The sequence below is a fragment of the Erythrolamprus reginae genome, chromosome 4 (assembly GCF_031021105.1).
Source record: "Erythrolamprus reginae isolate rEryReg1 chromosome 4, rEryReg1.hap1, whole genome shotgun sequence".
NCBI classification, from domain to species: domain Eukaryota; kingdom Metazoa; phylum Chordata; class Lepidosauria; order Squamata; family Dipsadidae; genus Erythrolamprus; species Erythrolamprus reginae.
In genome coordinates, this window is record NC_091953.1 from 4402308 (window position 1) to 4429730 (window position 27423).

Genomic DNA, 27423 nt, shown 5'->3' on the forward strand with positions numbered 1-27423 from the left:
TATTTCAAGTCAGAGCTGAGTTCGGTCAGACTGCCTGGACTAATCCATGAAGTTTTCCAGGAAAGATTTTGGAAGCTGTTTGCCATTGCTTGTGTTAATACAGAGTACATGGTTGTTCGGTATTGCCATTGTAAACTGCATATTGTACACTTGTACCAAACTTGTACTTAAAGGGTTAATGTGCACTCAAAGAGTTAACTTGTACTTGAAGAGTTAATATTCAAGGTTATTTCATCACTTCCTCATTGAAGCTATAAAAGCTCATTATTTTGCTCAGGCACTTCCTTTTACTTTTGCCTGAGAGAGGGGTAGTCGTGTTTAAGCTCTGTGCTTGTATAAGCTTCGTGCTTATTATCTATACAGTGGTACCTCATGATACAAACCCCTCGTCTTATGAACAACCCGAGATACGAACCCGGGGTTCAGAAAATTTTTGCGTCTTCTTACAAACTTTTTTCTTCTTACGAACCCGCCACTGCCGTCGCCGAGAAGCCCCGCCAGCCAGCTGTCACTTTTTGAAACAGCCGGGGGGCTTCCCAGCGTCCTCCTGAACCCGAACGCCAAACCCGAACTTCTGGGTTCAGCATTCGGGAGGCTGAGAAGCCGCCCGACTATTTTAAAAGGTGACAGCTGGGCGGCGGGGCTTCCCAGCGGCCTCCTGAACCCGAACTTTTGCCAAATGTCTGGGTTTGGCGTTTGGGAAGCCGCTGGGAAGCCCCGCCGCCCGGCTGTCACCTTTTAAAACAACCGGGGGGCTTCTCGGCAGCCTCCCGAACGCCGAACCCGAAAGTTTGGGTTTGGCGTTCGGGTTCAGGAGGACGCTGGGAAGCACCCCCGGCTGTTTCAAAAGGTGACAGCCGGGCGGCGGCGTGTTTTTGCGGGGGGGGGGGGGTTCGTTGCACGGATTAATAGATTTTACATTGTTTCCTATGGGAAACAATGTTTCATCTTACGAACCTTTCGTCTTACGAACCTCCCCCTGGAATCAATTAGGTTCGTAAGACGAGGTATTACTGTATTGTGTTTTGCTTTGTGCTAATCTTTTAATTGCTTATTATTCTGTATTTGCTATGTGCTTATTCTGGATTGTTTATATTTTGTTTATATGTAAATAAGACTTATTTAACTAAGTCTGTGTCTTGGCTTTATCACACATCCACGTAATAGCCTAACCAAGACAAGCCAACAGCTTGCTTCCTAGGGCTGAGAGGAAGCGACTGGCCCAAAGTCAGTCAACATGCTCTGGCTGGGCAGGATTAGAACTCACAGTCTCCTAGTGATTGGCCCAAAGTCACCCAGTCAGCTTACAAGCCTAAATCAGGACCACAGTCTCCAAGCAATCAGCTCATGGCCACCCAGCTGATTTTCATGTCTAAGGTGGGACTAGAACTCCCTGTCTCCTAGTGATCGATCCCAAGTCACCTAGCCTGCTTTCATGCCTGAAGTGGGGTTAGAACTCATAGGGCTCCGTGGGATTATCCCAAGGTCACCCAGTTGGATTTCAGGCCTAAGTCAGGACTAGAACTCCCAGTCTCCTGGTTTTCTAGTGTGATGCATTGATCACTTAAACCAAACTGGCTTAATTGAGGTACCGATACCAAACCCGAGTGCTTCAATAAGAAAGAATTTGAGCTGAATAAAAGGATTGCAAGTGGCAATTTTCATGCTCTGCCCTGCTTTTAATTTCAATCCAAGTTAACTATTTCGTGTAGTAGCACCTTTCCCAAAATATCTCTTGTCCAGGGAAACCATCCTTCGTGCCCAAAACAGCCCCCCACATGGCCACGGCCCCCGCTAGCTCACAACCTTCCTTCATCTTGACATCCCGTTCGTTCTCTTCTTCCATTCTCTTCTCTTCTTTTCTGTTGTGGTTAGCTCTGGCCCAGCTCCTGCCCCAAAGGCTGTGGATGTGGGGGAGACATCCACATGCTCAGGCCTGTTTTGCCCCCGGTGGAATCTGCTGATGAAGGCTCCTCTGACCAAGAAGACATGAGTGACAGGGAGGAGGAGAGTGTGGCAGACAGCTCAGAAGGAGATCAATTATCTAGTTCTCCCTTGGATTCGGAACAAGAGTTAATGATACAGCCACGCATGCGGAGAGCGATGCATAGGCAGCAACAACTGAGAGATTATCATCAAAGAAAATGAGGCCACCTGTGGTTGGGTGGGGCTGTGGTCATTAGGGAGGCTGCTATAAAGAGCAGCCTGTGGGTTTGGCCATTGTGGAGGATTATCTCATCATCGTGTTTCGTGACTGCTTTACTGACTTTGACCTTTTGTGTGCTGATTTTCCCCCGCTTTGAAACTAAACCAGAGCAAAGTGTGTTTCACTTTGTGGAAGAAGAAGGACTGTAAATTGCCTCACAGCTGCAAGCTAAGTATCACAGAACTGATAAGGGACTTGTACCAATTACCAGTTTGTTTGGAGACCAGTGCTCTCTGCTATACCAAAAGAGTATAAAGAACATAGTTTTGAATTTTCAAACGTGTGTGTGTCTGAAATTTGTACCTGTGAATTTTTGGGAAGAGTGTACCAGAGAGCCCGACAGAACATTTTCTATACAGAAAATTCAGATTTATAGAAGACAGAAGGATGTTAGTGAAGGAGCTACCGGTAACATATCATCTATGCATCTGAGTTTTCTGTATAGAAAAAAAATATACATTTTCTGAGGCAAGCCTTAAAAGACATCACAATTTTTACTTGTATAAATTTGTGCCAAGGTTTTGGCGATAAGAGACAACACAGGAAACCTTATGAAAAGAGATATTTGATTAAAAAAAAAAAGATTTAGGGAGAGGGGAGGGGAGGAAAAAATATATATTTCATTAGATCAAAGACCTTTGATTTTATGGATTAACTTTCTCCTCCGTGGTTCAAATCTGTGTTTTCCATAACCTCCTTCCTTCAATTCTTTCCCTCCCCAAAATAAAAAGACGAAAGCAAAACTCTGTCAGTGCAATCTTATTTCATTTTCCTCCCCTAAAATTTTTAACCATATTGTGGGACAATTGACGAGTTTGCAAAAATATTTACAGCCTCACAGGCACTATCATATAGCAGCCTTTAAAAAAGTATCCAGCTGTTGAGGAATATCAGGATGGCCTCCTTTCCCGTAGCTTTATCATCTCTTTTTGCTCAAGTCCAATTCATAAACATGCTAGATAACACTAAGATTATGCAGTTGTTTTACAGTTTTTTTTCACTGTTTGGACAATGTGGCTTAAAACCAGGAGTAAAAGGTCTCAAGAATACGGACTCAATCTACTCCAAGCTTTGCAATTTTCTAGTGTGGCATTTCCCAATCAGGGCAACTTGAAGAGGTATGGACTTCAATTCCCAGTATTCCACAGCCAACAATATATATACAGTGATACCTTGTCTTACAAACTTAATTGGTTCCGGGACGAGGTTCTTAAGGTGAAAAGTTTGTAAGACGAAACAATGTTTCCCATAGGAATCAATGGAAAAGTGATTAATGCGTGCAAGCCCAAAATTCACCCCTTTTGCCAGACGAAGTGCCCGTTTTTGCAAGGCTGGGATTTCCCTGAGGCTCCCCTCCATGGGAAACCCCACCTCCGGACTTCTGTGTTTTTGCAATGCTGCAGGGTGAATCCCAGCATCGCAAAAACGAGCGCTTCACTGGCAACGGAAGTCCGGAGGTGGGGTTTCCCAGCGAAGGGATATTCCTGGAGGGGTCTGTAATATGGTAAATGATTTAGCGTTACTAGATAAATGGTCAAAGCAATGGAAACTGCAGTTTAATGTTTCCAAATGTAAAATAATGCACTTGGGGAAAAGGAATCCTAAATCTGAGTATTGCATTGGCAGTTCTGTGCTAGCAAAAACTTCAGAAGAGAAGGATTTAGGGGTAGTGATTTCTGACAGTCTCAAAATGGGTGAGCAGTGTGGTCGGGCGGTAGGAAAGGCAAGTAGGATGCTTGGCTGCATAGCTAGAGGTATAACAAGCAGGAAGAGGGAGATTGTGATCCCCTTATATAGAGCGCTGGTGAGACCACATTTGGAGTACAGTACTGTGTTCAGTTCTGGAGACCTCACCTACAAAAAGATATTGACAAAATTGAATGGGTCCAAAGACGGGCTACAAGAATGGTGGAAGGTCTGAAGTATAAAACGTATCAGGAAAGACTTAATGAACTCAATCTGTATAGTCTGGAAGACAGAAGGAAAAGGGGGGACATGATCGAAACATTTAAATATGTTAAAGGGTTAAATAGGGTTCAGGAGGGAAGTGTTTTTAACAGGAAAGTGAACACAAGAACAAGGGGACACAATCTGAAGTTAGTTGGGGGAAAGATCAAAGGCAACATGAGAAAGTATTATTTTACTGAAAGAGTAGTAGATCCTTGGAACAAACTTCCAGCAGACGTGGTTGGTAAATCCACAGTAACCGAATTTAAACATGCCTGGGATAAACATATATCCATTGTAAGATAAAATACAGGAAATAGTAAAAGGGCAGACTAGATGGACCATGGGGTCTTTTTCTGCCGTCAGTCTTCTATGTTTCTATGTTTCTAAGGGAGCATCAGTGAAATCGCAGCGTCCCAAAAACACCGAAGTCCTTGAAACCCCACCTCCAGACCTCTGTGTTTTTGCGATGCTGCGATTTCACCGAGGCTCCCCTCGCTGGGAAACCCCGTCTCCAGACTTCCGCTGCCAGCGAAGCACCCGTTTTCGCGTTGCTGGGATTCCCCTGCAGCATCACAAAAGCACGGAAGTCCGGATGTGGGGTTTCCCATGGAGGGGAGCCTCAGGGGAATCCCAGCAGCGCAAAAACGGTTGCTTCACTGGCAACGGAAGTCCGGAGGCAGGGCATCCCAGCAGCAGCGGTGGGTTTGTAAGGTGAAAATTGTTTGTAAGAAGAGGCAAAAAAATCTTAAACATCAGGTTTGTATCTTGAAAAGTTTGCATGACGAGGCGTTTGTAAGATGAGGTATCACTGTATTTTTGTTTCAACAACAACAACACATTTTAACCCAACTGATGGGGAAAGGGTTTCTGTTCCATCGGCATGTTGCACAAACATGAGATAACAAAATGAGCAGGTGAATGCCCAGTTACCTTGGAAGTTTTCAGAATTGGGCAACTTCACTCCACAAATAAAATAATCCTCTTGATTGTTCTGTGGATTGAATGGCAGAAAGTGAGGTTGTATCAGGGCCACGTTTTGTTTGATAAACTCCCGATTTTGACAGCAAGCTAACGTGCATACTGTACATACAAATATATATACCTACATGTATGCATCTAAAGGTTTCCCTTGTCCAGTCGTATCTGTGTCTAGGGGGCAGTGCTCCTCTCTGTCTAGCCAAGGGAGCCAGCGTTGTCCGAAGATAATTCCCGTGGCCATGTGGCTGAACGCGCACAGAACGCGGTGACCTCCCCATCAAAGTGGTACCCATTGATCTACTCACCTTTGCATGTTTTTGAAGTGCTAGATGGGCAGGAGTTGGAGTAAAGGACGGGAACTCACCCGTTGCATGGAATTTGGGTCTCGAATATATTCTGTGAACTTTCCAGCTGACAAGCTCAGCAGCTTTAACCACTGAACCATCCCTCCCATCTCTCTCTTTCTCCCTCCCTCCCCCCTCCCACATCTCTCCACCCACTCAGCCATTCATCTATCATCCATCCATCCACCCACCAATCCATCCATCTAAAATTTATGTGTGTACTCGTCATCTTCAGGCTGGTGTTTCTGTCCTTGTTCTAGGGCGAACACAGCGAGACCTGAGCTGCCTTCCTTCTATAAATACTGGTGGCTGGGTGTGGTTTGATGGCTCAGCTGTAGAAACTTCCTGGTGAGTCAGTGGGGTAACATCTGGGGTCGTTGATGTAGCTGAAGTATGCTGATTAGTTAATGGTTGTTGATTAGGCGTGATATCCTGGGTAGTTGGAGCTTGCAGACTACTTGATTGCTTTACAATGTGTGTTCTGCAGCAAATAGCAAACAGTCTGGTCAGCTTCAGCACAACCTGATTTAGCACGAGCAGCCGATTGGTGGTTGGGATCGGCCTCTCGGAATAATGCCTATCAGCTGTTCCAGGTTGCGCCGCTGCTAGCTATTGCTGTCTCCATATGCCCCGTTTTGGGCCTCCACGCATCCCATTTTCAACCTCCACGGGCTCCATTTTCAACCTCCCTGTGACCCATTTTTAGCCCGTTCCAGGCAGCGGGGATTGCCAGCGCCGTCTATCCCCACCGTCTGGAATGGGCCAAAAACGGGACATGTGGAGGCGGCAATAGGTGGCAGTGCCAATGGGTGGCGCCGGCACCAATGGGCAGCAGTAATCCACTCAGCCTGGAACAGCTGATAGGAGATACAACAGCTGCTCGTGCTAAATCAGGCTGTGCTGAAATTGACCACACCATTATTATTTAATTATTATTTATTAGATTTGTATGCCGCCCATCTCCGAGGACTCTGTTTGCTGCAAGGAGGCAAATTGCTGAGAGGCAAAGGTGGACAGGGGACTTCCGCAACATTCGCTATATAAGACGCACAGACATTTCAACTCATTTTTAGTGGGGAGGGGGAGAAGTGTATCTTAATCTCCAAAAAATACAGCAACTAAACTCCCCAAACTGTCCTTGTTAGAAAAAAAATCCACCACTCACCGTATCAATAGGATAAATACAGGAAAGCTCAGAGAGCAATTGCCTCCGTCGGATGGTCAGCTGAGCATTTGTCTTCAAGAACTGTTCTCTAGGAAAGGAGACAGAAACCATTCAATTATGCAACGGAGGACTTCCTGAAGCAGCTGTCTACACCCTTATTCTGAGAAATTGTTATTTCTGCCCCACTGAGAGAGGTGCAGTACTGTTAACTTTCAATATCAGGTGTAGCTGGCTAAAATGGCTAACTTTAAGAAGGGTACATTTCCTGCGCAATGTGCCGAGATGGCCCTTAGGGGAAAAATATGATGGCTTGGGAGATTTTAACCTAGGATCTAGTTTGTAGAAGAAACTCCACAGATGAATTTATCTGGGCGGAAGGGATACCTAATGAAGAATGTCCAACTAAGGGTAGCAAAAGGATTTAGTTTTTGGAAATTGTAAGGGCTTCTTCAAAAAAAAAGCATCATTTAGGTGCAGCACAGAAGAAAAATTTCACGGAGAAATGAAAAACGCAGTGATCACTATTTCTGTCTTAAATGCCTTCCTTTGCCATTAAAGAGGGATTCCGATATTTTAATTTGTAATTAGGGTGCTCAATTTACAATTCTTAGCACTAAATGGGTATTTCTTAAGATCCTGGGTGATACATTAACTCCAGCACTCGATCAGTAGATGTTGCAGGTCTTCTCGAGCACTTATGAAAGGAGAATTATCTGCTAACTGTACATATTGTTGTTGTTCTTTTCAGTTACTAAGTCAACTCTATTCTATTCTATTGGTTAGGACTGGAACTGTTTTTCCCAATCTCTTAAACATAGAAACATAGAAGACTGACGGCAGAAAAAGACCTCATGGTCCATCTAGTCTGCCCTTATACTATTTCCTGTATTTTATCTTACAATGGATATATGTTTATCCCAGGCATGTTTAAATTCAGTTACTGTGGATTTACCAACCACGTCTGCTGGAAGTTTGTTCCAAGGATCTACTACTCTTTCAGTGAAATAATATTTTCTCACGTTGCTTTTGATCTTTCCCCCAACTAACTTCAGATTGTGTCCCCTTGTTCTTGTGTTCACTTTCCTATTAAAAATACTTCCCTCCTGAACCTTATTTAACCCTTTAACATATTTAAATATTTCGATCATGTCCCCCCTTTTCCTTCTGTCCTCCAGACTCTACAGATCGAGTTCATGAAGTCTTTCCTGATACGTTTTATGCTTAAGACCTTCCACCATTCTTGTAGCCCGTCTTTGGACCCGTTCAATTTGATCCATATCTTTTTGTAGGTGAGGTCTCCAGAACTGAACACGGTATTCCAAATGTGGTCTCACCAGCGCTCTATATAAGGGGATCACAATCTCCCTCTTCCTGCTTGTTATACCTCTAGCTATGCAGCTAAGCATCCTACTTGCTTTTCCTACTGCCCGACCACACTGCTCACCCATTTTGAGACTGTCAGAAATCATTACCCCTAAATCACTACCCCTAAACAATAAAAGTGTACAGCCAATAAAAAGGGGAAGTAAAGGTAGAAAGTAAAAAGTAAAAAATAGTAAAGTAAACCGAAAAAATACGGGGGGAGGAGGAATAAAAAGGGGTAAATAATAATACTGCAGCCAAACCCTGCGGGTTAAATATATATATGATGGTCTTGGCATATTCGGGTTTCTTCCCGTGTAGGATTCAGAAATTTCTGGCAACGTTTCGACGAGGTCCCACTTGTCATCTTCAGGCTGGTGCTTCTGTCCTTGTTCTAGGGTGAACAAGGACAGAAACACCAGCCTGAACATGACGAGTGGGACCTCGCCGAAACATCGCCAGAAATTTCTGAATCCTACACGGGAAGAAACCCGAATATACCAAGAGGGTCAATCCTGAACCCGTGAAAATCTACGAAAACAAATATATATATACAAAAATCATATTTTTGGAGTATAAAACGCACTGGAGTATAAGACACACCTTAGTTTGGGGGAGGAAAATAGGGAAAAATAATGAATACCTGCCTACCAGGTATTCATCTGGCTAGTCCTTAGTCTTAATTTGCTAGTTTTGAGCACTAACATGCTTACTTTATTTTACTTTACTTATCCCCTGATTGGGGATTAAAAAACAGTTCTCTCTCCCTTCAGAGAGAGAAAGAATGAGAAAATCAGGCAAAGGGAAGATTGCTTAAAGCATGGAAGATCCCTTCACTCGTTAGCACCTCATTAGGGCTAGAAAAAAAGCTTAGGAAAAGCTACATTTGGAGTATAAGACGTACCCAAATTTTCAGACTCTTTTAGGGGGGAAAGGTGCGTCTTTTGCTCCAAAAATATTGTAGGTAAATCAGCAAAATGAGACACCTAATTCTCATAGCATCTAACAAGCTTGTCTAACTAACTTTAACCATCCCATCCTCAACCCCTCTCTTTTCCCTTCCCTCTTTCTCAACAGCAGAACCTTTCCCAAAAATCTCCCTCTTCTCATTCAATGGCCAAAGCATTTGAGTTTCAGCTTCACTATCTGTCCTTCCAAAGAACAATCAGATTTGGTTTTCCTTTAGGCTATACACATCCTATATCTGAATGAATAAAATATTCTCATTGAATACTTTGTTCTGTACAAAATTGAATGAGTTATAGTCTGTTGTTTAAGTGTTCCCTTTATTTTTTTGAGCAGTATATATTTGTTAGTACAGTGATACCTTGTCTTACGAACTTAATTGGTTCCAGGACGAAGTTCGTAAGGTGAAAAGTTCATAAGACAAAACAATGTTTCCCATAGGAATCAATGGAAAAGCAATTAATGTGTGCAAGCCCGAAATTCACCCCTTTTGCTAGCCGAAGCGCCCGTTTTCGCGCTGGTGGGATTCCCCTGAGGCTCCCCTCCATGGGAAACCCCGCCTCTGGACTTCCGTTGCCAGCCGAAGTGCCCGTTTTCGCACTGGTGGGATTCCCCTGCTGGGATTCCCCTGCAGCATCGCAAAATCCAGAGGTGGGGTTTCCCATGGAGGGGAGCCTCAGGGGAATCCCACCAGCGCGAAAACCGGCACTTCAGCTGGCAACGGAAATCCGGAGGCGGGGCATCTCAGCGGCAACGGCGGGTTCGTAAGGTGAAAATAGTTCGGACAAAGAGGCAAAAAAATCTTAAATCCCGGGTTCGTATCTCGAAAAGTTCGTATGACGAGGGGTTCATAAGACAAGGTATCACTGTATATGAACTAGCGAATTATACGCAAATCAAATAAATAAATAAATAAATAAATAAATCTCCCTGCCTCATTCCAACCAATTTTTAAGAGTGCTTTTTACCTCTTGGCAGCGCATTCCTTCCTTGATTCTTGCAGAGGTTCCTTATCTAAGAGAAGCTTGGAATGTTCTTCTTCGAACACTTTTCCTACCAAAATCATTTTAGGAAGAAAACAGCTGAGGTTACTCTTCAGTCGTAAAGACTGGCAATTAAGCAAACACTGTTTAATTAGTCAGTTCAATTTTTAAAACAATAAAGAAAAATACAAAAACATAGGTAACATACATAGGCATTTTTATATTTTACCTGCCTGTGTCTTCGGTATGCGATCTTTATGCATCCATGTCAATCTATTGCTTTTATCAAGTTATAATTATATTGATATTTATGAATTTGGGCGATTACCTGGGGGGGGGTTTGGGGGGGGGGGGTTGTTGGTTGAGCTAATTATAGAAATTTACCCACACAGTAAAGAATTCTTTCTCTTGACAGTTCCGCAATTTGAAGGTAAGCCTACTCATTGCTGCACAGTCCAACATTTTTGTGATGGGAACCATGGCCTTTTGATGACTTTGTGGACTTCAACTCCCAGAATTCCTGACTGGCTGAGGAATTCTGGGAATTGAAGTCCACAAGTGATCAAAGGGCCATGGTTCCCCATCTCCGTTCTACAATATTCTCCCTTCAGATATCAATATGACCCCACTGGTCTTTTGCAAGGCTGTGAAAACTCGCTTGTACAATCAGGTCTGGGACCCCGAGTGTGTTAAGGCATCAGTCAGAAAATGTGATGGTAGCCAGGGAGGTTGGGGGTAGTTTCCTGCATTCAACCTAAATGCAAATGTGCAAATATTCTGTTGCAATTTTTTTTGCATACGTTCCTGTCTCTTGCACATTCTTGCTGCCAACAGGCCACTGGTATTGGTCTACTGACTGAAAATTATGTGTTTAAGGCCTTTTTCCTGGATGTACACTGCTCAAAAAAATAAAGGGAACACTCAAAGAACACATCCAAGATTTGAATGAATGAAATATTCACATTGAATACTTTGTTCTGTGCAAAGCTGAATGTCCTGGCAGCGTGTCAAATTGATGGTCAATCAGTGTTGCTTCCTAAGTGGACAGTTTGATTTCACAGAAGTTTGATATACTTGGAGTTATAGTCTGTTGTTTAAGCGTTCCCTTTATTATTATTTTTGAGCAGTATATTAACATCCATAGTAAAATGCTTATTTTGTACTGTCTTCGTGGATTTGTTTCTGAGGGGTCCTTAGTGCTCACTGAGCTGGGCTGTTTTCTTCCAGGCATTTCATTTGTCTATTCACGTGATGGCGAACCTATGGCATGCGTGTCACAGGTGGCACGCAGAGCCCTCTCTCTGGACACGTGAGCTGTCACCAAGTTCGGCTCCACCAAACATGAACATGTGCCTCTCACCAGCCAGATGGTTTTCGAGAGAGAGGCATACTAGGCCCCAAACACCCTGCACCCCATTTTTGTTCTCATGAGGCTAGAGGGAAGTCTACTAGGCCCAAAATACCCCACAGCCTGTTTTTGCTCTCAGGAGGCTAGAGTGAGGCCTATTAGGCCCAAAACACCCCGCACCCCATTTTTGTTCTGATGAAGCTAGAGGGAGGCCTATTAGGCCCCAAACACCCTGCACCACATTTTTGCTCTCAGGAGGCTAGAGGGAGGTCTACTAGGCCCAAAATACCCCACAGCCTATTTTTGCTCTCAGGAGGCTAGAGTGAGGACTATTAGGCCCTAAATACCCCGCACCCCATTTTTGTTCTCAGGAGGCTTGAGGGAGGCATACTAGGCCCAAACACCCTACAGCCTGTTTTTGCTCTCAGGAGGGTAGAGGGAGGCCTACTAGGCCCAAAACACCCTGCAGCCTGTTTTTGCTCTCAGGAGGGTAGAGGGAGGCCTACTAGGACCAAAACACCCTGCAGCCTGTTTTTGCTCTCAGGAGGGTAGAGGGAGGCCTACTAGGCCTAAAATGGATCATGGGGAGGGGGAGTGCAGGGGGCGCACAAATACACAGTGGGCATCACACACGCACTGCATTATGGCTGCGGGCATGCGTAGGCACTGTTGCGCATGTGCCCTTTCGGCACACAGCAACAAAAAGGTTAGCTATCACTGTTCTACCCCTAACACTGATGATGTTCCCTAGTTGGGTTATGAAATGTCTGCAAGAAAATAACCAAGTTGAGAAAACACCAATGAATCCACAGTTCAAACCAGGTGCTACAAGTAGTCTGCTATTGGTGCTTGGTTTTTGGGTGGCATATGAGGTACGGTACTCAGAGTCGCTTCTTTACAGTTATATTTACAATTACAGGCCTCTCTCATCTTTTTAAGTGGGACGATTGATTAAGTTGCACGATTGATGGCTGACTAAATACTCCCCCCCCCCCCTGTATTAATTCCAGCAAGCCAGAGCAGAGTTAATTTGAAGAATATTAAATTAATCTCTTTCGATCACAAAGCAAGGTAAGGGGAGTTTTTTTCTTGTTTCAACGAAACAGGACATTTTAGGGTTTTTTTAGCAAGGGCTAGTTGCAGTTGTTCTGCTCTTGAAAATATCATTCAAGGAGAGGTATTTTTTGCTCACGCGCTCTGGGATTCCCTGTTCACATTCTGGCGTGAAATCTCCAAAAGTGTTAACATGACTTGGGGCTGATCGCCGCCTAATTAAGGGTGTACGTGTTCTTCTTGGCTTTATTTTCAGGATTAGGAATATTTCAAAACGTTAAAAAACGGTGAACTTTTCACACGTAAGAGATGGCCAAGAGGCTTGTAAGAATAACTCCACATTTGAGACATAGCAACCGATGGCTGTGTTATCTGTCAACCTCTGAGGCAGCTTTGTTTGGCAAAGGAATGGATTTTGAAGCATTCCGCTTGCGTTTTAAGAGCTATTTTTATATCATATTTTTTTGAGATTTGCTCCCATGCTATTCACTCTGTTTAAAATTGAGGAGAAGCATGTCATTTTTAGGATTAATTTTGAGGAAGGGTCTAGTTGTGGACACAGGATTTTGTTATTTGCTGGCGTTTCACTCATTACAGATAGTCCTTGACTTATGGCCACAGCTGAAACTAGAATTTCTGTTACTAAGCAAAGCAGTTGTTAAGTGAGATGTGCCAATTTAACCACTGGGTTGTGGGGGGTTTTGCCATATTTGAATCGTGTGGTTAAGAGAATCCGGCTTTCCTTCTGTCCTTTGCTTATCAGAAGGTGGCTGGGGAAATCACAAATTTCATTTCTTCCTTTTATTTTTACAAATAACCCAGGGTTATTTGTAACAGATCTCTAACAAACCTTCTACCTCGTATTTTCTCCACAACAACCACAACCCTGTGAGGTGTGCTGAACTGGCCCAAAGTCACAAAATTGGCTTTCATGGTTAGAACATAAGAGGAGCCATGCTGAATCAGACCAAAGCCCATCCAGTCCAGCATTCTGTGTCACACAGTGGCCCACCAATTGTCCATGGGGATCTTGAGCATAAAGAGAAGGCAAGACCCTCCCTTTCCCTGGACCCCCAACAAGTGGTACTAAAGGGAACCCTGCCTGCCTCAACCAACATAGAGGCAGCACTTGGACATCCGCTTCAATAACCACCGATACACTTGGCATCCATGAATCTGTCTAATCCTGCCTTGAAGCTATCAAGGCTGACAGCTGTCACAACCTCTTCTGGAAGTGAATTCCATAAACCAAGGACCCTCTGGGTGAAGAATAATAAAGTTTCCCTTTATTTGTCCTCACTTTCTTACCTATGAGCTTTAGGGAGGGCCCCCTCGTCCTAATATTGTGATAGAGAAAACTATTTTTCTCTATCCACCTTTTCTATCCCATGCATGATTTTATACACTTCAATCAAGTCATCTCTTGAAATCTGGGATGAAGGCCTTGGGAACTCTGAACCACCACCACCACCAGAGAGGAAACTAATCTGATCTCTCATGACTTACAGCAGGGGTCCTCAACTCTGGCAATATTAGCATGTGTGGACTTCAACTCCCAGAATTCCCCAGCCAGTTTTGTGGACTTCAACTCCCAGAATTCCCCAGCCAGCCTTGTGGACTTCAACTCCCAGAATTCCCCAGCCAGCCTTGCCAAGTCTTAAAATTGTCAAGGATGGAGACTCCTGACCTACAGTATCACCATGAAAGATGTCCGGCTACCATCTTAACAAGCCACCAAGAACGTAAGGAAGCCAGTAATGAGCAACTGCAGCTTGCCAAGTTATATTTTCTTAGGAGCAACCTGCTCTGAAATAACTCATTAATGCAAGGGGGAGACAAGAAGTCTGGTATCGTTCGCACTCACCTCTTTCAAGTAGTGCGCTTTGCTCCTTATGCAGTAAGGCTACTTCCCGGCCTAGAGCTCTTTTCTGCCTCTCTAGCTCATTCTGAAGCACCAGAATCTTCAACTGTAAACACTCACTCTCCTTTTTCTATAAAAACAAAAACAAAAAAAATAAGGATTGCTTAGCATTTATGTCAACACTTGTGTGAGAAACATTACCTGGGAATACTAAATATTTCAGTAAAAATAAAATTATAGCCATCTCGGAAAAGGTACAAATTGAAGAGAATATCTGTAGCTTGGAGTTGAACTATGGAGTCCTTGGTGCTCTCCGAGCTTGGTTATTTTCTTGCAGATGTTTCATCACCCAAATATGTAACATCATCAGTGCTAGAAGTTGCAGGAGTTACAAAATAATAGAAGGGACCTCGGAGGTCTTCTAGTCCAACCCCCTGCTCAAGCAGGAGACTCTATATCTTTTCTGACAAGTGACTGTCCTGCCTCTTCTTAAAAACCTCCATAAGAGAACACAAGAACGAAAGAAGAGCCCTGCTGAATCAAGCGAAAGCCCATCGAGTCCAGTGTGTCCCACAGTGGCCCACCAATTGTCCATGGGGATCTGGAGCAGAAAGAGGAGGCAAAACCCTCCCTTTCCCTTGACTCCCAAAAAATGGTACCCAAGGGAACCCTGCCTGCCTCAACCAACATAGAAGCAGTACATGGACATAGAAACATAGAAGACTGACGGCAGAAAAAGACCTCATGGTCCATCTAGTCTGCCCTTATACTATTTCCTGTATTTCATCTTAGGGTGGATCTATGTTTATCCCAGGCATGTTTAAATTCAGTTACTGTGGATTTACCAACCACGTCTGCTGGAAGTTTGTTCCAAGGATCTACTACTCTTTCAGTGAAATAATATTTTCTCACGTTGCTTTTGATCTTTCCCCCAACTAACTTCAGATTGTGTCCCCTTGTTCTTGTGGTCACTTTCCTATTAAAAACACAGAAAAGACCTTATTTAACCCTATAACCACTGATACACCTGGCATCCATGAATCTGTCTAATCTGAGTCCTCGGAGAGAGGCGACACACAAATCAAATCAAATCAATCAATAAGTAAATAAATAAATAATCCTGCCTTGAATCTATCCAGGCTGACAGCTGTCACGACCTCTTCTGGAAGTGAATTCCATCAACCAGTGACCCGCTGGGTGAAGAAATATTTCCCTTGATTTGTCCTCACTTTCTCACCTCTGAGCTTTAGGGAGTGCCCCCTCGTCCTAGTATTGTGTGATAGAGAAAAGTGTGATACACTTCGAACAAGTCACCCCTTAAACGCCATATTTCAAGGCTGAAGAGACCAAGGCGTTGCAACCTGGTTTCATAAGGGAGGGGCTCCATTTCCTTGGTCATTCTTGTTGCCCTTTTTGCACCTCTTCCAGTTCCATTATATCCTTCTTGAGGTGCGGTGACCAGAACTGTACACAGGACTCCAAGTGTGGTCTCACCATCGATTTGTACAGAGGTAATACAACACTTGCCAACCTATTTTTGATTCCCTTCCTGTTGTGGTTGACTCTGGCCCAGCTCCTGCCCCAAGGAATCTGGAGGTGGATGCAGGGGAAACAGCAACATGTCAGAGGCCTGTTTTATTGCCGACAGAGGCAGATAGTGAAGTTCCCTCGGAAGAAGAAGGAGGTGGGGGTGACTTGGAAGAGGGGAGTTTGGCAGACAGTCCAGGAGGAGATCAATCATCCTTAGCATCCCTGGATTCTGAACAAGAATGTATGACACATCCACGCATGTGTAGAATGATGCATAGGAGAGAACAACTGAAGGATTATTACAGGAGATAAGTGAGGCCACCTGTGGTTGGGTGGGGCTGCTATAATTAGTGCTACAGATAAAAAGAGCAGTGTGCTGGTTTAGCCTTGTGGAAGTTTATCTGATTCATAGTTCGTCAAGATCGTGGTTTTGCTGTTCAAGACTGTGCGTGGACTTTCTGGACTTTGGAATTTGGACTCAATTTCCCAGTTACTGGGTGAGAAATTGGATTGCATTTAACCTGTGCCTTGTGTGTACCAGAAAATCCCTTTGACATTTAAAACGGGAGTTTTTTTCTGCTTTTATGTTGATAAAGACTTTTGGTCTTCTTCTACCGTGTGGTGTGTATCTGTCTGGACTAATTACCCTGTAATTACAGGCGGTTGGGACACGCCGGCAGAACACTTCCTAATCATGCCAAGCATGGAATTTGCTTTTTTTACTGCTGCTGCGCACTGGGTTGACATCTTCATTGAGCTGTCCACCAAAACCCCAAGATCCCTTTCTTGGGCTGTCTCAGAATGCTTAGTCCCCATCAGTTGGTAGGTATAATTGGGGTTCTTTGCCCCGATATGCATAACTTTACACTTGTTTGGGTCCAATGATGAAACACCCACAACTCCTGAAGCTCAATGTAACTGTTCCACTGGTTGATTGAGATGTGGTAGCACAGTGGTTAAAACACAGTATTTCAGGCTACTTCTGCTGACTGCCAGCAGTTTGGCGGTTCACATCTCGCTGGCTCACGGTTGACTCAGCCTTCCACTTTTCCAAGCAGGGATGAAATCCAGCAGGTTCTGGCAGGTTACAGAGAACCGGTAATGGAAATTTTGAGTAGTTTGGAGAACCAGCAAATACCACCTCTGGCTGGTCCCATAGATTTTGCAATACAGTATCCTCCTCCCCAGGAGAGGGGAGGGATTGGAGATTTTGCAGTATCCTCCCCCTGCCACTTTTCTCTGCTGGCCAAGCAGGAGATTGTTCTTGAAAATCACGCTTCCCTTTTCACATGCCTGCCAACCATTCAACATATATAGGTTGAGGTTATTACTGCAACGCTCTCTACATGGGGCTACCTTTGAAAAGTGTTCGGAAACTTCAGATCGTGCAGAATGCGGCTGCGAGAGCCATCGTGGGGCTTCCTAGATTCGCCCACGTTTCTGCAACACTCCACAGCCTGCACTGGCTGCCGATCGGTTTCTGGTCACAATGCAAAGTGTTGGTCATGACCTTTAAAGCCCTACATGGCATTGGGCCAGAATACATCCGGAACTGCCTTCTATCACACGAATCCCAGCGGCCGATAAGGTCCCACAGAGTTGACCTTCTCCGGGTCCCATCGACCAAACAATGTCGTTTGGCGGGCCCCAGGGGAAGAGCCTTTTCTGTGGAGGCCCCGGCCCTCTGGAATCAACTCCCCCCAGAGATTAGAACGGTCCCCACCCTCCTTGTCTTTCGCAAATTACTCAAGACCCACATTTGTCGCCAGTCATGGGGGAGTTAGGATATTCCTTCCCCTAGGCCATTACAAGTTATGTATGGTATGTTTGTGTGTATGCTTGGTTTTTATAATAAGGGTTTTTAGTTGTTTTATTAAATTGGATTGTTACATGTTGTTTTTTATCATTGTTGTTAGCCGCCCCGAGTCTGCGGAGTGGGGCGGCATACAAATCAAATCAAATCAAATCAAATCAATAAATAAAATAAAATAAAATAAATAAAGTGGTACCTCGTCTTACGAACCCCGCATCATACCAACTTTTTGAGATACGAACCCGGGGTTTAAGATTTTTTTGCCTCTTCTTCCGAACTACTTTCACCTTACAAACCCAAGCCGCTGGCACTGGGATGCCCTGCCTCCGGACTTCTGTTGCCAGCGAAGCGCCCGTTTTTGCACTGCTGGAATTCCCCTGAGGCTCCCCCTCCATGGGAAACCCCACCTCCAGATTTCTGTGTTTTGCGATGCTGCAGGGGAATCCCAGCAGCGCAAAAATGGGCGCTTCGTCGCTGGCAACGGAAGTCCGGAGGTGGGGTTTCCCAGCGAGGGGAGCTTCAGCGAAATCGCAGCATCGCAAAAACATGGAAGTCCTCAAAACCCCACCTCCGGACTTCCGTGTTTTTGCGATGCTGCGATTTCATGCAAAATCACCCACAACGACACCTATGCTGCTAGTTTCATTTTACAAGAAGGAAATAAAAAATCAAGTTTTGCAAAGCACGTTTTCCTCCCGCCTGCCCAAAATAAACTACTGTTCTGTCTTTTCAATTACTTCGCAGAAAGACAAATGCCGAGCACATTTCCATTACAAGCAGCTCTCGAATTATTATTATTATTTTACTTATTTGTTGAATTTATAGCCCTCCTGGCTCCCAATGACTCTTGGGTGGCTTACAATTGTGAAAGAAATAAAAACAAGAAAACCGAAAAAGGAATTGCAAGTGGCTCTGAAAGCAAACACAGAAACTTAACCCCCCCTCCCCAAGACCCTCCATCCAGCGGGGTAGCGGTGGTGTGTTTCAACCATCACCCTTGCCCCAAAGCCTGGGAGAATAGCCAGGATTTTTTAACAGCTTCCAGGACTTCGTCAGGGCGGGAGCCATGCGGATCCAATTAAGCCGAAAGATGCTCAACTCGGCACGTTGCAAAGTGTTCCTGAAAGCGGTGAACCAGACCGCAGTTTTTGGTTGGGTTGTTTGCGTGTTTTCTTCTGTTGTGGCCTTTCGAGGGAAGAATAGCAGCCACGGTCCGTTTCAAGGCCGACAGCCAACCTGACAAGAAGGTTTGGGTGCTGCCTTTCGAACGAGACACCGATGATGACCTAGAAAGATTAGCGAATGCTGGGAAAGGCTTGCAAACAATGGTGTAATCCTCTGGCGAGGGGAAGAGAGTGGAGCCGCGCCAAAACTCTTCATCATTGTCAACCTGCATCAGTGGAGGAGTCCAAGTTTTCCTTCCTTCTCAGGGTGGACAAAAGCTGCAGAAAGTCCAATTCAAACCCTGACTCCTTGGGTTATGGGGGCCTGACATATGGCTACCGACCTCCGATCCTGTTGTCTTTGTGAACCAGGACTTTATAAGCTTGATATAGGTGCCATATTTTTCGGAGTATAAGACGCACCTTAGTTTTGTGGGAGAAAAAATCTACCTACAAGGTATTCATCTGGCTAGTGTCCTTAGGCTTTGCTTCACAACTGAAAAGTTGGATTCAACTGTGGCCGTAAGTTGAGACTACTTCAATAGTTAACTAGTTGCAAGCCAGGCTTTAGCTATACAAATTTCTAAATGCAATCGTTAGCTAGAATAGAACTAGAAAAAGCTAAAATGGAACTAGAAAGGGTTAGAATGCAACTAGAAAAGGCTAGAATGCTCCTTAGACTCAGGGCAGCTTACAACAAGTTAGCAATAGCACTTTTTAACAGAGCTATTGCTCCCACAATCCTGGTCCTCATTTTACCCACCTCGGAAGGATGGAAGGCTGAGTCAACCTTGAGCCGGTGATGAGATTTGAACCGCTGACCTTCAGATCTACAGTCAGCTTCAGTGGCCTGCAGTACAGCACTCTACCTGCTGCGCCACCCCGGCTCAATGGCCAACTCGTGAATCCTGATTTGCAAGAGTTTGCTTTCCCTGGCAAACCTCTCCCTCAATCCAGATGCTATGTAACTGAAGAGCGTTAGGAGACCTATTAATTCATTTTCCCCCTAGGTTTAACCCAACGCATTAAGCTGTTGGACTTTCCAGATAAATATTTTCATTTAATGATGGTTTTTGTTTTTTTTTAAAAAGAGCTTGGGTTACGTGCACGAGGGGGAATGCTTAAGAAAACGCTTGTCGTTTTGATTACTACATACGGACACCAAAAGAGTCCTCTTACAGGCAAAGCTGGTCATGACGGAAGTTGAAAAAATAATGGAATAAATTCTATACTTGCATTTCATTCTTGCAAAAATTATCTCCCGCCAGTTAAAAAAAAAAGGGGGGGGGGTTTCTTGCCTAAGAAGGGCATTGAAGACCTCCAAGGTTCCTTACAACTCTGTTATTCTCTTCTGTTCTATACTCAATCTGAGTATTGCATTGGCAGTTCTGTGTCAGCAAAAAGTTCAGAAGAGAAGGATTTAGGGGTAGTGATTTCTGACAGTCTCAAAATGGGTGAGCAGTGTGGTCGGGCAGTAGGAAAAGCAAGTAGGATGCTTGGCTGCATAGCTAGAGGTATAACAAGCAGGAAGAGGGAGATTATGATCCTGCTATATAGAGCGCTGGTGAGACCCCATTTGGAATACTGTGTCCAGTTCTGGAGACCTCACCTACAAAAAGATATTGACAAAATTGAACGGGTCCAAAGACGGGCTACAAGAATGGTGGAAGGTCTTAAGCATAAAACTGACCAGGAAAGACTTCATGAACTCCATCTGTAGAGTCTGGAGGACAGAAGGAAAAGGGGGGACATGGTCGAAACATTTAAATATGTTAAAGGGTTAAATAAGTTTCAGGAGGGAAGTGTTTTTAATAGGAAAGTGAACGCAAGAACAAGAGGACACAATCTGAAGTTAGTTGGGGGAAAGATCAGAAGCAACGTGAGAAAATATTATTTTACTGAAAGAGCAGTAGATGCTTGGAACAAACTTCCAGCAGACGTGGTTGGTAAATCCACAGTAACTGAATTTAAACATGCCTGGGATAAACATATATCCATTGTAAGATAAAATACAGCAAATAGTATAAGGGCAGACTAGATGGACCATGAGGTCTTTTTCTGCCATCAGACTTCTATGTTTCTATGTTTCTATATATATTCTATATACACTGCTCCAAAAATAAATACAGTAAAGGGAACGCTCAAAGAACCCATCCTAGATCTGAATGAATGAAATATTCTCATTGAATACTTTGTTCTGTACAAAGTTGAATGTGCTGACAACATGGGAAATTGATTGTCAATCAGTGTTGCTTTCCAAGTGGACAGTTTTGATTTCACAGAAGTTTGATTTACTTGGAGTTATATTGTGTTGTTCCATTTATTTTTTTGAGCAGCATATATTTTATTCTATTTTATTCTACTCTACTCTATTCTATTTTATTTATTTATTTTATTTACTCATTTGTCCAATACACAAATACATAGGAAGAAAAATAGACATGTAGTAATGTATATAAGGGTAAAAGTGGGCTTAGAGGAGAGGATATATGAAAGGAAGAGAATATATATGATAGGTGAAAGAAAGGAAAGACAATTGGACAGGGAACGAAAGGCACACCAGTGCACTTATGTACACCCCTTACTGGCCTCTTGGGAACCTGGAGAGGTCAATCGTGGAGAGTCTAAGGGAGAAGTGTTGGGGGTTAGGGGTTGACACAATTGAGTCCGGTAATGAGTTCCACGCTTCGATAACTCAACTGTTGCAATCATATTTTTTACAGTCAAGTTTGGAGCGGTTCGTATTAAGTTTGAATCTGTTGCGTGCTCTTGTGTTGTTGCGGTTGAAGCTGAAGTAGTCATTGACCGGTAGGACGTTGCAGCATATGATCTTGTGGGCAATACTCAGATCGTGTTTTAGGCGCCGCAGTTCTAGGCTTCCTAGGCCCAGGATTGTTAGTCTATTTTCGTAGGATACTCTGTTTCTTACATCAGAGGCTTCAACATTTTCCATCCTCCAGATCATGATTGTCTGAAAGGTGCTTTTTCAAACTGTTTTTATTCATTTTTCCTTGAAGATCTTTCGCTTCTCATCCAGGAAACTTCTCCAGTTCTGACTGAATGGTGGAAAAATGGAAGGATTTATATTACCTGCAGTCATCTGGCCCTTAGCCTAAGAGTCAACGTGGACTCTGAGAGAGACTACAAACGACCAGGTCACTGCAAAGAATATAAATCCTTCCATTTTTCCACCTTTCAGTCAGAGCTGGAAAAGCTTCCTGGATGAGGAGTGAAAGATTTTCAGGAAAAGAAAGGAAGAAGGTCCAGTTGCCTTTTCAAAAAGCACCTTTGGGAGAGTTTGTCTGTATGTTTTTCTATTTGCAGTGTTCGAATCAGGAAACTTAAAATTACCTCTTACAGATAGTCCTCGATTTATGACCGTAATCGTAAGACCCAAACCTCTGTCTGCTGACAAGACAGTTGTTAAGTGAGTTTTACCCAATATTGTTGGATAACCATTTGTCTGAAACGGTGTAGGGTTTCCTGCCTAAGCAAGGGGTTAGACTAGAAGACCTCCAAGGTCCCTTTCAACTCTGTTATTCTATTAGAGTTTGCATTAAAGCTTCAATCCCCTTGTCTCCTTAGCCCAGTGATGGCAAACCTTTTTGTCTTCAGGTGTCGAACATATGCGTGAGTGCCCACAATCATAATTCAATGCCTGGGGAGGACGAAAACAGCTTCCCCTGCTTCCCGGAGGCCCTCTGGAGGCCAGAAATAGCCTGTTTCCCAACTTCTGGTGGGCCCAGTAGGCTCGTGTTTCGCCCTCCCCAGGCTCCAAAGGCTTCCCTGGAGCAGGGGGGAGGGTAAAAAGGCCCTTCCCAACCCCCTGGAGGCTCTCTGGTAGCCATAACTGCCTTCCCAGAGCCTCTGTGCAAGCCAAAAATCGGCTAGCTGGCACACTCATGCACATTGGACCTGAGCTATGGCAACAGCTCGTGTGCCAGCAGATTTGACTCCACGTGCCATAGGTTCGCCATCACTGCCTTATTTATTTATTTATTTGTTTGTTTGTTTGTTTATTCAATTTTTATGCCGCCCTTCTCCTTAGACTCAGGGCGGCTTACAACCTGTTGGCAAGAATATAACTCGTGCAAAGGTTTAATATAATCCTTTGCACGAGTTATATTCTCATGTTTTACTACTCAATTTTAGCATATTATACTGCATTTTAACTTATTATTTATTCACATTCCCTCGATTTTAGCCAATTTTACTGTATTTTAACCAGTCACAGTTTTATGATGACCGATGTGGTCCTTTTTCTTGCTTTGATATTGTCGATTGACTAATCAAATAAAGTTGATATTGTATTGTTAGCAATAGCCCTTTTTTTTAAACAGAGCTAGGTTATTGACCCCACAATCTAGGTCCTCATTTTACCCACCTCGGAAGGATGGAAGGCTGAGTCAACCTTGAGCTGGTGATGAGATTTGAACCGCTGACCTTCAGATCTACAAGTCAGCTTCAGTGGCCTGCAGTACAGCACTCTACCTGCTGCGCCACCCCGGCTCTTCTATCTATCTATCTATCTATCTATCTATCTATCTATCTATCTATCTATCTATCTATCTATCTATCTATCTATCTATCATCTATCTATCTATCTATCTATCTAATCTATCTATCTATCTATCTAATCTATCTATCTATCATCTATCTATCTATCATCTATCTATCCATCCATCCATCTGCCCTGAGTCTTCGGGGAAGGAAGGCAAAGAGTCTGTCTGTCTGTCTGTCTGTCAGCTTCAATGGTCTGCAGTACAGCACTCTACCTGTTGCGCCACCCCGCCTCGTTTAGCCTTAGCCCCTTATCCATTTTTCTCTAATAAAATACCCCCCCCACCCGGTCCTCAGGAACTTAATTTACACAAGACTGCATTCCTCCTGTGTCATTTTGCAACAGACACACACACACACGGTTTTTTTTTTTTAAGGCAAAAAAAAAGCATACCAGCTCGTTGCTTGTAGACGTAAGCCTCAGTTTCTCTTCAATCTCCCTTCCTATTTTCTGAACGGTGACCTGAGTCTGCTTAATGGCACACTGCGCCCGGTGGAGCCTGCAGAGAAACACACAGGTACAATTCAACGTTACTCAGGTGGCCAGATGGATTCAAGGCCAGCAGCCTCTATTGAGGACTGCTGAAGGTGGGCAACTAAAGCACTGAGCAACCAGTTATAAATTGTCCCCTGTCTATTTTAAGAGTGCTCTGAAACATCAACGGTGCCAATAAATGCTACTGGCCTTCCTATCAAGGAGGGGACATAAAGAGATTGAGAATACCCAGCCCCTGATTGAAAACTAGCCCACTGGAGAGATCTCCTCGTTTGTTTTAAAGATGCATTCTGATTATTATGAAGGCTTTGGTGTAGTGGTGGAGGCACAAGGCTGGAAGCCAGGAGACTGGTGAGGTCTAGGTGAGGTCTTAGGCAGCAAAAATGCTGGGTGACTTGGAGTCAGTGACTCTCTCTCTCTCAACCCAGCCTACCTCACAAGGTTGTTGTTATGGGGAAAATAGGAGGGAAAAGTATGTCTATCTATCTACCTATCATCTATCTAATCTATCTATCTATCATCTATCTATCTATCTAATCTATCTAATCTATCTATCATCTATCTATCTATCTATCTATCTATCTATCTATCTATCTATCTATCTATCTATCTATCTATCTATCTAATCTATCTAATTTGTCTATCTATATTGCTTGTAAAACTTCCTTTGGTTTGGATGCAGCCTCCTGCCAGTGATATAAATTACCCGAACCAAGTTTTCGTGTAAATATGAAAAATGGACATTAATCAATTTTTTTCAGTGTTGTTGTAACTTTGAATGATCACTAAATGACTACCTGCGTTGTTCTGTCACAGAATCAATGGATTCAAACATTACAAGGTTAAGCATGTCTCCCTCTGCGGAGAGGGGCGGCATACAAATCTAAATAAATAAATAAATAAATAAATTAAAGCCAGATCGTATTATCCACTGTATAAGCATCTTCTCTACCATGTTGTGACCAATGACTCAAGAAACCAAAACAAATGTAGTTAGAGGCAGATGTAGGGTCTCCTGCTTGGGCAGGGGGTTGGACTAGATGACCTGCAAGGTCCCTTCCAACTCTCTTAAATGTCACAAACTTTAAATGTACAGAATTGTAATTAACGTAAAGACCGGCCCCCTGGACTGAAAAAAAAAACCCCTAGTCAATCTGATCTATCATAAATCATTTGGTCTTGTTTATTGCTGAGACAATTCTGCTGAATGCCAGGTTAAGGGGTGGCCATCTGCAAGCAATGAAGTTTGAATAAGTGAAATATATTGTTTCAGACAACTCCTTTCCAGCCGGGCCTTCACAGTTCCTCTCATTTGCTCCAAATGATCCACGCTCTTGTTTACCTCAACATTATTCTGCACACCCACACACAAAAAGTTTTGTTGCAATACTTCTAAATTTGCTTCATGAAATGAGACCAATTGAAATACTTCTTTGTAGTCAGTTCTGGGATGCAGACAAAGCCACTCTCAAAGGCGAGATCCTGGGTTCGTTTCAGGCAAAAATAAAATAAAATAAAATAAAATAAAATAAAATAAAATAAAATAAAATAAAATAAAATAAAATAAAATAAAATAAAATAAAATAAAATAAAATAAAATAAAATAAAATAAAATAAAATAAAATAAAATAAAATAAAATAAAATAAAATAAAATAAAATAAAATAAAATAAAATAAAATAAAATAAAATAAAATAAAATAAAATAAAATAAAATAAAATAAAATAAAATAAAATAAAATAAAATAAAATAAAATAAAATAAAATAAAATAAAATAAAATAAAATAATAAAATATAAAAATAAAAATAAAAATAAAATAAAATAATAAAATAAAATAAATAAAATAAAATAAATAAAATAAATAAAATAAATAAAATAAAATAAATAAAATAAATAAAATAAATAAAATAAATAAAATAAATAAAATAAAATAATAAAATAAAATAAAATAATGGAACACTTAAAATAGAAAAAAGGAAATTATCCTTCGGATGGCCTTGTGTCTAAAATAAATCATTCCCAGGTGACATGAGGTTTTGGTTAGTATTGCTTTATTTGGTCTTTCATAAGACCACGGTTGGAATATTGCAGCCAGTTTTGTTTACCACGATGTACAAAAAAAAAAGGATATTGGGCAAAAGGAATCCTCAATCTGAGTATTGCATTGGCAGTTCTGTGTTAGCAAAAACTTCAGAAGAGAAGGATTGAGGGGTCGTGATTTCTGAAAGTCTCAAAACGGGTGAACAGTGCGGTTAGGCGGTAGGGAAAGCAAGTAGGATGCTTGGCTGCATAGCTAGAGGTATAACAAGCAGGAAGAGGGAGATTGTGATCCCACTGTATAGAGCGCTGGTGAGACCACATTTGGAATACTGTGTTCAGTTCTGGAGACCTCACTTACAAAAAGATATTGACAAAATTGAACGGGTCCAAAGACGGGCTACAAGAATGGTGGAAGGTCTTAAGCATAAAACGTATCAGGAAAGACTTCATGAACTCAATCTGTATAGTCTGGAGGACAGAAGGAAAAGGGGGGACATGATCGAAACATTTAAATATGTTAAAGGGTTAAATAAGGTTCAGGAGGGAAGTGTTTTTAATAGGAAAGTGAACACAAGAACAAGGGGACACAATCTGAAGTTAGTTGGGGGAAAGATCAAAAGCAACATGAGAAAATATTATTTTACTGAAAGAGGAGTAGATCCTTGGAACAAACGTCCAGCAGACGTGGTAGATAAATCCACAGTAACTGAATTTAAACATGCCTGGGATAAACATAGATCCATCGTAAGAAATAGTACAGGAAATAGTATAAGGGCAGACTAGATGGACCATGAGGTCTTTTTCTGCCGTCAGACTTCTATGTTTCTAAATGCAATCAGTTCGTAACTGCTTAGAGCTCGGAGGGTGGCCGGCCTCTCTATAATGCACTACCTTCAACAGACCACTTTGATCATAGGCCCAATTCAAACTGATTTAATTTTTCAAAACCACACCCAATCGAAAGAGAAGGTTCAAACCACCCCATTTATGTAGTTTAATATATTTCTGTTCCAATTGCTCTTCCATCCCCCACGTAAAGCTCCCCAGATGCCTCAGCCCATTTTGGAACCGAAATCTGTTACCAATATAAATCAGATCCGTCTTATTTTCTCCTTGGACGGCACTAACAATTTCACATGTGAAGCAGGGAATGGAAATTGTTTAAAAAAAATTTTTTAAAATAAATGCCTGCAGGCTCAGAACAGGTACACACTTTCTACTCAAACAATTTCTACTCTAGCAATTTCTGGAATGATCACGTAAAGCTGGGTGGCGACCCAATCATTCCAGGTAGCACCGTACTGCCAAAAATCGAGCACTCCTTGTTTAGAGAATTTAACAGGCTCCCCCCCCCCCCTTTTCCTTGTCAGAAGAAAGAAAAGCTTAAGAGCCTCGTGCCTTTTCAGAAGTGAGATTTGCCCCCACGGATTCCACCCCTGTTAAAATGATTCCTCCCCTGGATCTGCTGGGAAGTCAACCGAAGATAAAACAATACACAATACATAATACCCAAAGATGCTTTTTTTTTCAGTAGGCAACTGGATCTGTATGCCGCCCCTCTCCGCAGACTCGTAAGACCTTTTGTAAGGCCCATTTTGTAATGAT

General features: G+C 42.8%; 1 protein-coding gene across 2 annotated transcripts in view; it reads right to left on the minus strand.

The window, feature by feature from the left end:
* The window catches only part of UVRAG (UV radiation resistance associated), a 104821-nt gene that overhangs the window by 39543 nt on the left and 37855 nt on the right, over positions 1-27423 (minus strand). For both annotated transcript variants that reach the window (XM_070749502.1, XM_070749503.1), the window contains exons 7-11: positions 23677-23782; positions 14220-14346; positions 9940-10024; positions 6644-6731; positions 5087-5147 (exon numbers count right to left, since the gene is read on the minus strand). In XM_070749502.1, coding sequence (XP_070605603.1) covers positions 5087-5147; positions 6644-6731; positions 9940-10024; positions 14220-14346; positions 23677-23782 — 467 coding nt within the window. The remainder of the gene's footprint in view (positions 1-5086; positions 5148-6643; positions 6732-9939; positions 10025-14219; positions 14347-23676; positions 23783-27423) is intronic.